The sequence below is a fragment of the Glycine max genome, chromosome 18 (assembly GCF_000004515.6).
Source record: "Glycine max cultivar Williams 82 chromosome 18, Glycine_max_v4.0, whole genome shotgun sequence".
NCBI classification, from domain to species: domain Eukaryota; kingdom Viridiplantae; phylum Streptophyta; class Magnoliopsida; order Fabales; family Fabaceae; genus Glycine; species Glycine max.
In genome coordinates, this window is record NC_038254.2 from 54,813,229 (window position 1) to 54,826,896 (window position 13,668).

At 29.8% G+C, this 13,668-nt stretch overlaps 1 protein-coding gene across 1 annotated transcript; it reads right to left on the reverse strand.

Moving 5' to 3' along the window:
• Positions 1–6,517: 6,517 nt before the first annotated feature.
• Positions 6,518–11,662, reverse strand: NIP2-2 (putative Si transporter NIP2-2). The gene is made up of 5 exons (NM_001253261.2): positions 11,391–11,662; positions 10,794–11,018; positions 7,532–7,726; positions 7,263–7,324; positions 6,518–7,038 (listed from the first exon to the last, which is right to left on the reverse strand). Exons 1-5 carry the CDS (start codon positions 11,544–11,546, stop codon positions 6,789–6,791), a joined length of 888 nt encoding a protein of 295 aa, NP_001240190.1. The 5' UTR covers positions 11,547–11,662; the 3' UTR covers positions 6,518–6,788.
• Positions 11,663–13,668: the final 2,006 nt, after the last annotated feature.

Consider the following 13,668-nt stretch of genomic DNA (forward strand, 5'->3'; position numbering starts at 1 on the left):
AACAAAATTACAGTAATAGAAAAGAAAACATTTCCAATATTACTTCACAACACATTAATATTATGTTGAGCTGCCATAAAGTTCACCTAGAAGTTTAGTTTTACCTTTTTGTAGACTTGTAACTATTCAAATAACTTGTGAGTGATGAAGGATCTTTTCTTTTGAATTTGAGCTTGCCTATCCTTTAGGAAACTGAATAGTGTTTACCTAATTTTTTTTTTCTAAAAAGTAAAAGCTATTCTATTTTATTACAAAAGTCTCATTTCTTTATGAACGACTTTACTTTTTAGAAATGTTTAGAGCTTCAAAACTAGGTTAGTAGAGTAGCTAGGTGTTAACTCATTGCCAAGTATATCAAATTTGTCACAAATACTAAAGTAATCAGGAGTCCGAGTGTCGAATCCACAAGGACTTTGTTTATACTTGGATTAATGCAAACCCAAGTTAAAAGCAATAGATAAAGAATTTAAAATAAAGATAAAGACATATATTAGATAAGATAAAGATTTAAAAGAGGATAAAATATTTAAAGATAAAAATAGAAGATAGAGAAGATAAAATATTTAAATTAAGATATGATAAAGATAAAAGAAAATAGAAGATAAAAGATAAGATAAAAAAAGTAAAAGATAAAAATAAAATAAAATCAGAATTTGATAAGGTTAGGACCTGACCTGTCTTGTTTGCCTAGAATGTATGAGTTTATGATTTTTCTTTATTAATTTAAGTGATTCTATTCTATCCACATTTGTTCAATTACTTTGTCCCAGATTCCTCAAGATGACAAACCTATTTTATTTATCTATCTTTCACATTTCTTTGCAAAGACTCAACAAAAATAAAATACATGAAGTACGAATTTTAGATGTTTGCAAGAACGCATGGACATAAAATTATCATTCTATTCCTAGCAATGATTTTCTTAAGAAATCCTTTCTTTTTGTTCTATTAGAAGTTATCCTCCCCCGAGCATTTAACCCCTAAAACCAATGCATGCATATCTTTTTTAAGTCTTATTTAGAAGTTACCTCTCCCGAGCCTAACCCCTAACAGAATATAAGGATGAATAATGCAAGATAAAAATAGAAAAAATAATAGAATAGAAAACACCTTTGCATTGATATTTTGGCTTGCCAGTCCTTAACTAGGGTTTAGCCACGAACTGATGGGATAAGAGGGGTGGAAGAAAGAAAAGGAGTAAATGAAACCTACTAGGGGGTTATTTAGTATTGTGTGTTTCTGCTTGCCTTAACTCCTTTTTTATAATTGTTGTAGTGAATTTGGGTCTGATGCTATAAATCTTCTTTCTTGATATTTTTGATATCTTTTGGATTTATTTTGCTTTTAATAATATCTTCTTGAAACTTCCTGATATTTTTTCGATCTTTTTTTCTTTTAATCTCTCATTTTCATATCTACAAGTCATAAATAAAAAAATATATCAATTCTTATCATTTAATACAAAAATAACTGCTAAATAAATATTTTCAAAGATATTTTCAATATATTTTTACTATAAAAATAACTTATATTTAGCGGTTATCACTAGACTTTCTTATGAGAATTTTAAAAAAATAATTAAGTCAAACAACACTTAAAAATAAAATAAAGTATAGAAAATTAATGTAAATATTTATTTATTACATTAAAATAAGAATATTTCATTTTAAAATATATTCAAAATTAAATATTAAATTAACCCAAATAAATACATCATTCAGTTACTTATTTATTTTTTAAAATTATTTTAAACTTATTACATATTTACGAATGTTTGGAAACAAGTGACATAGTTTTCTATTGTTAGATCTCCTTAACTTTTGAACATTTTAATAGTGAAATAGTTTATTACTATTTAAGATTATTATGCGCATAATAATATAATCGAAAAATTATAATTAATATTATCTTAAATTTCTTGGTAGATAGATAAATAGAAACTATTTGTAAATAAAAATATCAAAAGCAATAGAGGAAATATTACCTAAATTTAGAAGAAAAAATCTACTATTCATATAATACTTTTTACTAACACTATTTTTTATTTCCATCATATGGATTATCTTATCTTATATTTTTGTCCCTTTTCTCTCACCAATCCCTTTGTTATGAAAAAGAATTATAAAAAATTGAACAAGCATAATTTTTTAATTTAGAAGGAGGCTATGCTAACCTCGGAGCCAGGAAAGGTGCTTATGTTGGAGTTATCGGCACATGGTAGTCAAGTTGACCGTTTGTAATTCATAAAGTGATTACCTTTAAAATGAATCCGAGAAGTGGGCATGCTTGGTCATCATGTTCTTTATGTAAGCAAATCATAAAAGTGCATTTGTGTGCACTCGTTGTTTGTCCTTTAAAGATGACTTCTATTTTTTATTCTGAATAATTGCACACTCTTAGCTAATTAGCTTTGCTTTTTTTTTTTTCTTTTTTTTTTCTTTCTATTGCATTAATCCTACCCTGCTTTTAGGTAACGGATGATCTTGATTTTGACGTTTGTTAGCTCTTTGGCAAGTGTACCAAATCGCTCGTAGTAATAATTTCTCGGTAAGAAGTGTCGTACCACAGGGATTTTGTTGCACTTATGTGAAGTACTTTTCAATTTGTAAATTGTAAATTTAGTAAATATAATCTAAATCTAGCAAGGGATAAGAAATTTAAAATTTAAAATAAAAGATAAAGATAATAGATAAGATAAAAGAAATTTGAAATTTAAAATAAAAGATAAAGATAATAGATAAGATAAAAGAAACTTGAAATTTAAAATAAAAGATAAAGATAATAGATAAGATAAGATAAAAGATTTAAATTTTAAAATAAAAGATAAAGACAATAGATAAAATAAGCTAAAAGATTTAAAGATAAGATTAGAAGATAAAATATTAAATTGCGATAAAGATAACTACTTCTACAAAATTCAAATAAATAAAATCTAAATCTACTAAATCTAAATACTTACTCCTAAAACCCAACAGTAAAATAAGGAATAACTACTTCTAAGGAAAACCAACAATGAAAATAGGAAATAAAACCTATATATTAAGATCGCTAAAACCTGACAAGTCTAATTAGCCAAGATATATGGATTCTAGATTTGTCTGTTATCAATACCAGTGAACTAATTCTGCCCCACATCTATCCATTTACTTGCCCCTGATGCCTCACGATGACAAGCCTACCTTAATTACCTATCTTCCAAATGCCCTTTGCGAAGACTCAATAACTAAGATGCATTAGGATTACATTCTAAATGTTTGCTAAAGCATGGGCATTGGGGCATTAAGTCATGCTAACCCAATAATTTCTTTCTTTAATTGTTCTATTAAGCGTTACCCTCTCCCGAGTGGCCTAACCCTTAAAACCGATTCACGCATTCATTCCTTACCCCTAATTAGGCTTTACCCTCTCTCGAGTGGCCTAAAGACTAACAGAAAACAAAGTCCAAGATGCAGAATAAGCAAGAAAGAAAAGCAGATAGAAGATACTGGAAGAAAAACCCTCTAAAAGATAACCCGATAATTTCCTCCTTTTAGTGTTCTCTTAAGCGTTACCCTCTTCCGAGTGGCATAACCCTTAAAACAGATTCAAGTATTCATTCCTTACCCCTTATTAGGCTTTACCCTCTCCCGAGTGGACTAAACTCTATCAGAAAGCAAGTTCAGAGATACAGGATGTAAAAAGAAAGAACGGTAAATAAATAAAGAACCTGGAGGGAATTCCTCTTTTTATTGATAACTCTTGAAATGCTCCATACATCATTGGCTTTTTAGGCCTGCCAGGCCCTAGCTAGGGGGATTAGCCACTCATGGTCATGAGGGCTTTACAATGAGAGGATGGGTGAAAGAAAGAAATAGGAATATAAGAAAAGGAAAGGAGAGAACTGAGTGCCAGAGGTCTGAAAACTGAGCTCCTAGGAAGTGCGTCCTTTTTCCTAGGCTGACCCTCTTATTTATAGGTGCAAACTTGGGCTTGGGCCTTCTTCTGATTTTCTTCTTCTTTCTCTTTATTTCTGCTCCTTTTTGCTTATTGTACCTCCTTTTCCACATCTGCAATCAAAATCCAAAATTAATTAAATCTTTCCAAATTAAAGCATAAATAACTGCTAAATAATTAATTCTAAGTTAATTTTAGACCGATTTTCCACTATTAATTCACTATTATTTAGCAGTTATCAACGTTGCCGTGGGTACTTTATATTGGTATTAACTTTTGTGTTTGCCACCAAAATAATATGATAGCAGATAATTTTATTTCTTAAATATATAGTTTGATGTTTAAGTTCATGCATAAAAAAATATTGATTAAAAAAGATAATTTTTTTAAATAAATGTTAATATTGTGATGGATTAGTTTTTTATTTCTGATTGAGAAATACCTTTATTTAAGAAGAATAATTAAAACCACTTTACAGTTTACACTGCTTGCCCTATTCGTTTATTGTAAGTGCTATTTAGTTTTATAATACACTCAAACAGCATGTGTTGTGCCAGACTGTATAAGATTGTACCAGTCGTTGGGTATATGAAGGACAGGATCAAAATGGTGAATTCGTCATAATCTTTAATTAAGTAGGTTGTGTTGTATGTGGTACTTCTTAGATATCGTATTTTCTTTTCATCATTGCAACTTGCAATTGCAAGCCTACCTGCTTTAGATAGATAATGGATGGAATCGAGCCTATATGTACGTTAGTGCATGTACCATCACGAGTTAAGTTTCTATATGATGACCATTATTGTATTTTTTTTTCTTTATAGAAATTGAATAGATAAGGTCATATTAAAATTTAAAAATGATTTATATCTAAGAACAGAGGGATAAACATAAAATTTTAGCATGATATTATAATGTGAAAATTCAACATGCGAGAACCATTAGAATCATCAGAATTGTAGTTGGTTTGAATAGAATATGCACGCAGTTATAAATTCTATTCTAAGTACGACAAATGTATAAATAAAAAAATCAACACGTGAGGATCTATTATTGGAGACTTTATATTAGTAACTTTACTGTGTTTTCGTTTTATGTAAGTTCTAATTTTTTTGTTCAATACACTCAACTCCAAGTGGCACAAATATGGTGTGGGAGGCATAAAGATTGTACCTGTCGTTGGGTATTATGTGAAAGAAAAGATCAAGGAAGGTTGGAGTCATAATAATTGAATGAATAATTTGCTCACTTTAAGATGACCTATTATTAAATGAGTGCACCTTACTTTACTTCTTTTTTGGTACATACCTTGCTTTATTTCTTTAATTAAACATGGGCGGAAACAATTTTATTTCTTAATTTGACCATGACCAAGTTTAAGTAGATATTTATTTTAAATCCTACTCTGGGAAAAAGGAAATTGCCACCTCTCCAGATTATTAAAAAAAAATACAACACAAAAAGGAGAAAAGAAAAGAAGTTTCACAAGGCACAATTAATATTCTTTTTCTTAAGGAATTTTTTTTTTACACCTATTGTTGGCCATTATATCGAATTCGTTCACTTTTCAGCTAATATTTTGTGAAAGTGTTCATGACACAAGGCTCTCTGTTTTGAACGGTGGACAGAGGATTTGAACTTTTGCCAATTTGTACCCATTATTATAGGCATTAGTAATAGTAGTGATAGAAATATACATTGTTTAGGATTGTGTCTATTGGTACAATCTTTCTTTACGTATAAATATTTTAAGTCTGCACTAATAATATATTATGCTAACTAACATATGATATATTGAAAATATATATCAATTTCTATTAAATATAATGTATCATATTATTGATATAAACTTGCAATGCATATACTGACAATTTAATTTTTGTTAGGCAAAAAATATACAAAGTGAGGTTAATCCATATTAATAGTGATACTATAATGATTTTGTTTGAAATTATTATTATTATTGTACACATTGTAGATTTATATTAATAGTATAATAATCATGTTTAGTAAAAAATATTCGTAAATATTATCATCAGTACATCATATTATTAATATAGTCTCATAATATTTATATTAAAACTTTAATTTATATTAAACTCTAACAAGATTTTAATGATCGTGCATAATATAAAATAATTTTAAAATAATCATTATAAAAATTAATATTTATATTATATATGATGAATTGTGATAGAATAATAATGTAAAATAATTTATAGTTTATTTTCTTATTAAACAAAGACTATAAAGATATATAATCTTAATATTCCGTTAGTGGAGGACAATTTTTCGATGGTACTACACCAATCTTAACAACTACAACATTAGAAGAGTCGTGCTTAATTAGTCTGTTGCTTACCATCATGATCCATGGTATATTTGTTCCACCGGCGGCCTGAGGAATAATACGTTTATGAGTTGACAGACGGATATTCATATGTATGAATCCGTGGAAGTCTTTTCGTATATGCTAAACCACTTGATGGATTTGAATGTGTAGGTGTATATATTATTGATGTTAAATTGAGAATATTTTGTGACTATTAATCACATACCAGTTTTGGGCTGCATTTAATCATCATTAATAGCATCCGATTTGTTGTCCATATTGCATTTCATATGAAGCTGACATTTCATTAATGTAGGAAAATCACACTACACACTTTTGCATTATACATGGCTAGCTCATAGCCCTGAAACTAACTCGATACATGGCCTAGCTAATAATACCATATGATCTCGGCATGGTATTATTGATATACATGATAATACATGTGGAAACTTGAGATCCTCCAAGACAAGACATTCAAGGGTGTGGTGTCAGAAAAAACATTGATGTTTATTATTTTCATTCACACCAAGCATCTTTGGTCGCTTTTTTGTTCGGTTCCACCAATGCTTTGGCGCACCTTGGATGAAATGGAGGATAGTGAAATGGGAAAACCAGGGTGTTCAGTGTCCCTAATCACATTGTAAGACCATGCTGCTAAAACTGCCCCAGTAATCGGTCCAACAAAATATACCCAAAGTCCCTTGTAGTATGATGTTGCAATTGCAGGACCTAATGTCCTTGCTGGGTTCATTGATCCCCCTGATATTGGTCTGTATACATGGACAGCACACAACAACAATTTTCAAAAAACATTGGCTTCTTTTCATGCATGTTTATGTCTCTTACTTTGCTTCCTCAATATATATAGGTTTTTGCCTAATTTTGAGTCTCCCATTTTTTAAACTTTATTTTTTCCTGTGGTCATTTATTCCTGTGGTGTAAAATTGTGTTTGTGTGTGAGGATCATTTTTCTTTTCTTTTTTGCTAAACTTACCCGGCTACAATGCTTGCTATGCAAACAGAAGAACCTACTGCAACTCCTGATAGCTGTCCTGTCTGCAAAAAATGACAACATTTTAAGGTTAGGAGTATGTTTAGATAATGTAATTGAAAATTTAAAATAATATATGGTTAGGAATTAAACTTAAATATTAAGTCACACATACTCTATCAAATGAGCTGAACTTCTTAGTGGGCCTTAATTACTCTAATTAAATTTTCTTTATCTATAAAATTTTTCAATTAAATTACTGTGATTCTTACCGCGTTTGAGTCGGTGGCCACGGCCATGGAAATGAACACCATGGTGTATGTGCTCACCATTTCCATGATTAGGGCTTGAATGTGTGATCCAGCAGGTGAAGTTCCCCCAATCTCATCTGATGGCCGTAACAGCTCTCGCAATGTGTATGAAGCAGAAATGGCTCCAGTGAGTTGAGCTGCTACATAAAATGGGAGCTGCAAGAAAATTGTACGCGTTGTTTATGTGTCTAGCTAAAAGGGTCTAAAACTACAATTTGTCCACAAAATAAGTTAGCCAAATTGCCCAAAAATGAGAAAGGGAATCAGAATTTAATTATTCTAATTTTTTTTATCCCATTTGGCAATCAAACCAGACCTTATCTGCAAAGAATTTATTTTAAGTTCAAGTCCTACTGATTTCTTTTGTTGTCTGTTTCATATTGCCATTCTTGTCATCTTGTGTCGGCTCCTAATTGAGTTAAACCTATTAATTTACTTAATTCTCACAAAAATACAAACAACATACTACTACTAAATTATCATATTGTACAAGGAGAGAGAGTAGCTGCTGTTTTTTTAATATGAATTAATTTAATTATCAGATTTTACTAACGAATATCTTAATGATATTAGTTGAAGAATGATTAATATCACACTAAACGTTCTTGATTAAAAATAAACAACACATATTCTTTTTTAAAATTTCGGTAAACAACAAGTACGGTCATTTATTCTGCATTATTTCATGGCAGAAGGGTGGTTCAAATCCTCATTACTATATGGTAGGGAATAGATAATAATCAAAAAGAAAAAATATGGTAGAGACTAGATTCATGAAGGATTTCTGGACCACATAATTAATGAACATTTCAGATTGTTTCTGGCTGAAAATGCATGCACATTACCCTGGGTCCACGGTGAGACGTGAACTTGACCAGTACCTGTTTTTTCTCTTGGCCGAACCATTTTGACGCGGACTTGAATCCATACAAACTGAGTCACGTTGGTTTCAAGGACATTTTATTGAGATATTTTCCCCTTTTCTATTTTTACAGATTTTTATATATTCCACCGTATGTTCATTGAACCATTTAAAAAAAAAGGTTATGGCTTGACACAGTTGTTTAAGTTAGTATTTAGTAGGTCCTACACATTACATCACACATAAGAACTTTTACTATGTTTTTCTCTAATATGATGAGTTGTTTAAATGAGTTTAATTAAAATTATTTATTGTGAAAAAATTGCTAAAAAAGGTTGCTTAAATAAGTTACTCAGCTAAATTAAACAACGTTAGCTCATTTGTTTCAATACTAAAATTAGTTAACAACTATTGTTTAACCCTGATAAACTGTGATAAGCAACCCGTTCGAGTTTTTCTAAAGAGTTTATGATGACTTTGTGAATATTTGTTTTATGCATATCATCTTTCTTCTTTATGTACCAATCATAAGAAATAGTAGAAAAATAGTTATAGTACACCACTCAACAAACATAGACCAAGTATTCGAAGGATGGATTACAGAATGAGTAAGCTCACTTTATTTGTGGTCTCTAGCTATAGCTAATTTTAATCATTGTGTTCTGATTTTGAGTTAATTATACTAATTTATAATTAATGTCTCGTTCGTATTGGAGGGGGAGCCTTATAAATAAAAGGTGTGGTGAGGGAAGCTGAAGCTCTGGGTCAACCTAACTAGTCGTATGCACTGTGCATTTGAGGATTTAATGAAATATTAACCTTCAATTATTAGTGATTAAAATTGGAGGCAATAATGACACATTTGTCTCCAACTGCACAAGTTACGCATGTTACGTGTAAGATACATAGATTGGCAAATTAAATTAAACTATATGCGATTATTTTGGAAAATCAGTGAACAAGTCAAGTAACAAAAGCATTCAATTTTAAAAACACTGATTTTAGGAATTGGTGAAAACAGTTTGAGAATGGGTCTAATTGTTCCATATCAAAGAACATATAATATTATTGTTTTATGCCAAAACTTGAATTTTCTTTAAACTTTTTATGATTTAATTTATCATTAATTATCATATAGTATTAAAAGTATATTTATTTTTATTAGTTTAATTGTAATTTAACTAATAAACTATTAATTAAGAGTGTAACTGTGTGTCAGATTGAGTTAGATTTTGTCTATTTAATGGATCAACTAATGAAATATAATTGGACAAAGTTGGATTGAGTTCATTGTTTTGGTTTGGTAAGAAGCCTAAACTGAATCCACCCTACCTTAATTTAGGTTGGATAATCAAGTTGATTGATTAAAATATTGTTATATTTTATAAATTGTTAAAAAAATCATAAAAATAATATCCAAATAAATACAATACAAAAGATTAAATAAAAAATTACATTCTATATTAGAAAGAAAGAAAAAGAAAATGATGATTCCATTAAATTAAAATAAAACTAATATGAATCTAGCATGTATATGTAGCATTTAACCACAATCACAGTTAAAAATGAAGTACCTAATTAATTTAAATATGAAAGTCACAAAGTTGGTCTTTAGGTGTGGGTTAGGGTTACACACGTACTACACTAAATATTGATAAAAAATAGAATAATTATTAATTTGTTATTAATATTATTTACAAGTGCTTTATATTGGATTGAATTATTTGAGTTTAGAACTCATTAACATGATACCCAATTCAATCCAACTACAATTAGCTTAGTTAAATAATAGTAAATCGAACCAATGATTCAAGCAAACCTCTAAATTATAATTAGTTTGGATTAATTGATTGGGATTGCAGGTCACTCATACCCACTTGCACCTCTACTACTAATATATTCACTAGTTCAAAAACTAGTTTAGTTTTGAAAAACATTACTATAAATAGGTACAATATTTTAATTTATGGAAATAACCATAACTTTCTTTTTGAAAATATTCTCTAAAAAATAAATTTTAAAATAAAGTAAACTCTACACGCTCTTAGCATTATTTTCTTAATTACTCTAATAATTTCTTATAAAATTGAGTTGATAGTTGAAAGAAAAAAATTATAAATTTAAACTTCATTTATTAAAAAAAAACTAATAAATTAACTATTAATACGCAGGATAAACAAAAATTTCACCAATCTCTTGACAGTAGACAGAGAGAAAAAAAAAAAAAATCCGTCGTGAGTACGAAGACATTGTTGTGTCCACCAATTCACTGAAGGACGTGTGGGAAAGCATATCCATATAGTACTAAAAGCATTATTATTTATAGACGGACTTGCTTTTCAGAAAATAAAAGAAATGTACCTGTGGCCACGGAAGATGCCTCACGGCGGTAAAAGCAAGCGAAACAGCTGGGTTCATGTGTGCCCCTGAGATGTGTCCAATTGAGTAAATCATGACTGTCACTATGAGTCCTCCTGCAAGTGAAGCTCCAAGCTTTGACACCATGCTTTCATCAATCTTGCTAAGCCCAGCAGAACCACTCCCCACAAACACTAACAGAAATGTCCCTATAACCTCCGCAAATACCTGCCATAATCATCACACATTTCTATTAATTAATCAAATTAAAATAACCAAACAATAGTATGAGATCATAGGTTATAACCTCAATGCCTTGGCCAGTGTGTACCCAAAGAAAATCAAATTAAATTAAACAACAAAACAATCCACTAGAGTCGACCTAGTATGGAGAGAGTTTTGATACTCCTAGAGTCGACTCAGTATGCATATAGTTATAAGTTCTAACATCAAGGTGATAATAATAATAATAATAATAGTAAAAAGGAAATCAAATTAAATGACAACCCATATAGAAGTTTGTGTGTTTCAAGGCACAAACTTTTTCAAAGAATGAAAATTAAAACCAGGGTATAATTTAAGTGTTGGGTTGTTGGTTACCTTTCTGGGAAATCCAGGAGGGTAACTTTGTGCAACTCTTGCAAGAGAGCCGCCAGGGGAAGGTGATGATGATGAAATCTCAGGGATGCTTGGACTAGGTGTCTCAATTGTGCTAGGGATGAAGGTAAACGTGCTTTGGCTGGTGGTCCCCTCCATTGTTATAAGATTATGGAAGGCTATAGCCTATAGCTCAGGAAATGTGATCTCTCTCTCTCTCTCTCTCTCTCTCTCTCTTTCTATATGTTAGCTAATAGCTACAAGTAGTGGATGATGAAACTATGAATGATTAACGTGCCTTTTATAACCTCCCAAATGTACCTTCTTCACATCACTTGCATTGCACATGGTAACTAAGTAGGTGCTTGTGTGAAATATAAATTCCTAAAGAGTAGACCGTGGAGTTGGGTGACATTTGGATTACGTCATGGACAGCTTCTTTGGCCCTTCTCACGCACACACATTTCAGCTCTGTGTGTGCTTCAATGTCGCCCTATATGGTTAACCAATAACCACTTTTCATCATTTTTAATTTGACGTTATTTTGAAATATAAAAAAAAAATCAAAAATTCCAAAGTTGGCGACTCATTTCACAAATATTTATTTCATAATATCTTCGCCCTTTGAAGATTAAACCCCACTTATGAATTAATTTAATTTTTTTGATACGGAATACAAGAGTAAGTCGTCGACGGGATCTACGACGTATGAGGGGAACTAAACCACGGGTTAGTGATATTTTTTTTCTTATTAATATAATGAGGAACTTGTGGACGATAATATCCTTTTCGAACAACTTTGGAGAGAAGATACAAGAAGGAAACAGAGCAGAAAGGAACATATATATGGACAAAACTGTTTTGCGTTTTTCGGTTTGTTTTCAATTAAAAATAGAAGTTTATTATAACCTAACTTTTGTTCTAGCTAGGATAACAAGCTAGTTAGGAATCCTTTATTTCTTTTTAACCTAATCGCTCTTTTAATAACTAACTCTTAAAATGACATACATTGATAAAGTAAAAATTTAGTTTTGGTTAAAAATAATACTAAAAGTACTTATATGACTACACTTAACTAAGCTTTATTTTTTATATATTTTTCATTACCTCTAGTGACGACTATGTTCATAGTGTTTTCTTTTTTATATTATAATATTGAATTTAATATATTAAAATTTTAATATATTTTATTTAATTTTTTTTAACTTTTTAACAACACTAATGATGTACAACATATGCAACAACATTAGAAATTCAGTATGTCTTCACATCCTTTTTTTTTTTATCCTTTTAGTCAAAGTTTTTTCTTTCCTTCTTTTAGTAGATCAGGCTCAGCTCTATAAACTTGATATGAAGCTGATAAAGTCTTGCATGTCAAAAATGGAGAAGAGCACATTCAGTTTCGAGAACAAGATACTTCCTCCGAACTTAACTATAAGTCAATTTAATTATCAGACACATGGATTAAAGAATTTAGTTAATAATATTTAATTCAAAAAATATTTCAAAAATATTTTTCATAATAGTATTTATAAAATATGAATAAATGATTCAAGAAAAAAGATTTTATTAAATGAAAGACATAATATAAATATTATCATTAAATGAGATAAAAGTTAGTTAGTATTTGTTTATATTTAGTTCTAATATTAATTTTATTGTTACTTATATTTAGGCCGGGAGGGAGTATCACTTTTCAAAATCTGTTGAAAATTTGTTGAACCACCGTTTTAGTCTGTTTTTTTCAGTTTTACTTTGATTTAACGGTTTTTTCGTTTGGTTTGGTGGCTGTCTAGCATTGGAAGTTATTTGGATCATATGACAACCAGTTCCTGGTTTGACAGGCCAATTCAACTTGTCTAGTATGATTTTTACAACAATATAACGAGAGGATGAAGTTACTTTAATAATAACTCTTTTAGGGTTATTCTTTATTATCACTGTTTATTTTTTACAAGTCTAAGTTCTAATATAATAAGTAATTAATCAAAATTATTATATTTCAAGAAAATGAATGATGAGAATTGATGTTTAAGACCTCTTGAATTCATTTGATGCTTCGATGAGATTGAGATGCTATGAAAAATGGGCATGTTACTTGCAGAAAGCATTCCAACACTCAAGTTATTAAAAATTTCAGCTAAAATGACTATGTATATTAAAATGTTTACTTGCTACAATGATGTTTGTGCTATATATAGGTATGTGATTGGTTAGATTTCCTAGTATGAAGCCCAAGCTATCCCATGATGAACTATCCCATGATGAACAATAATATATG

Coding starts and splice junctions, on each gene's coding strand:
- NIP2-2 (NM_001253261.2), bottom strand. CDS start 11,546: ATGGAGGGGACCACCAGCCAAAGCACGTTTACCTTCATCCCTAGCACA. Junction 11,019..11,390: donor CTCCTGGATTTCCCAGAAAG/GTAACCAACAAC, acceptor TGATTATGGCAG/GTATTTGCGGAGGTTATAGG. Junction 7,325..7,531: donor TGGCCACCGACTCAAACGCG/GTAAGAATCACA, acceptor CATTTTTTGCAG/ACAGGACAGCTATCAGGAGT.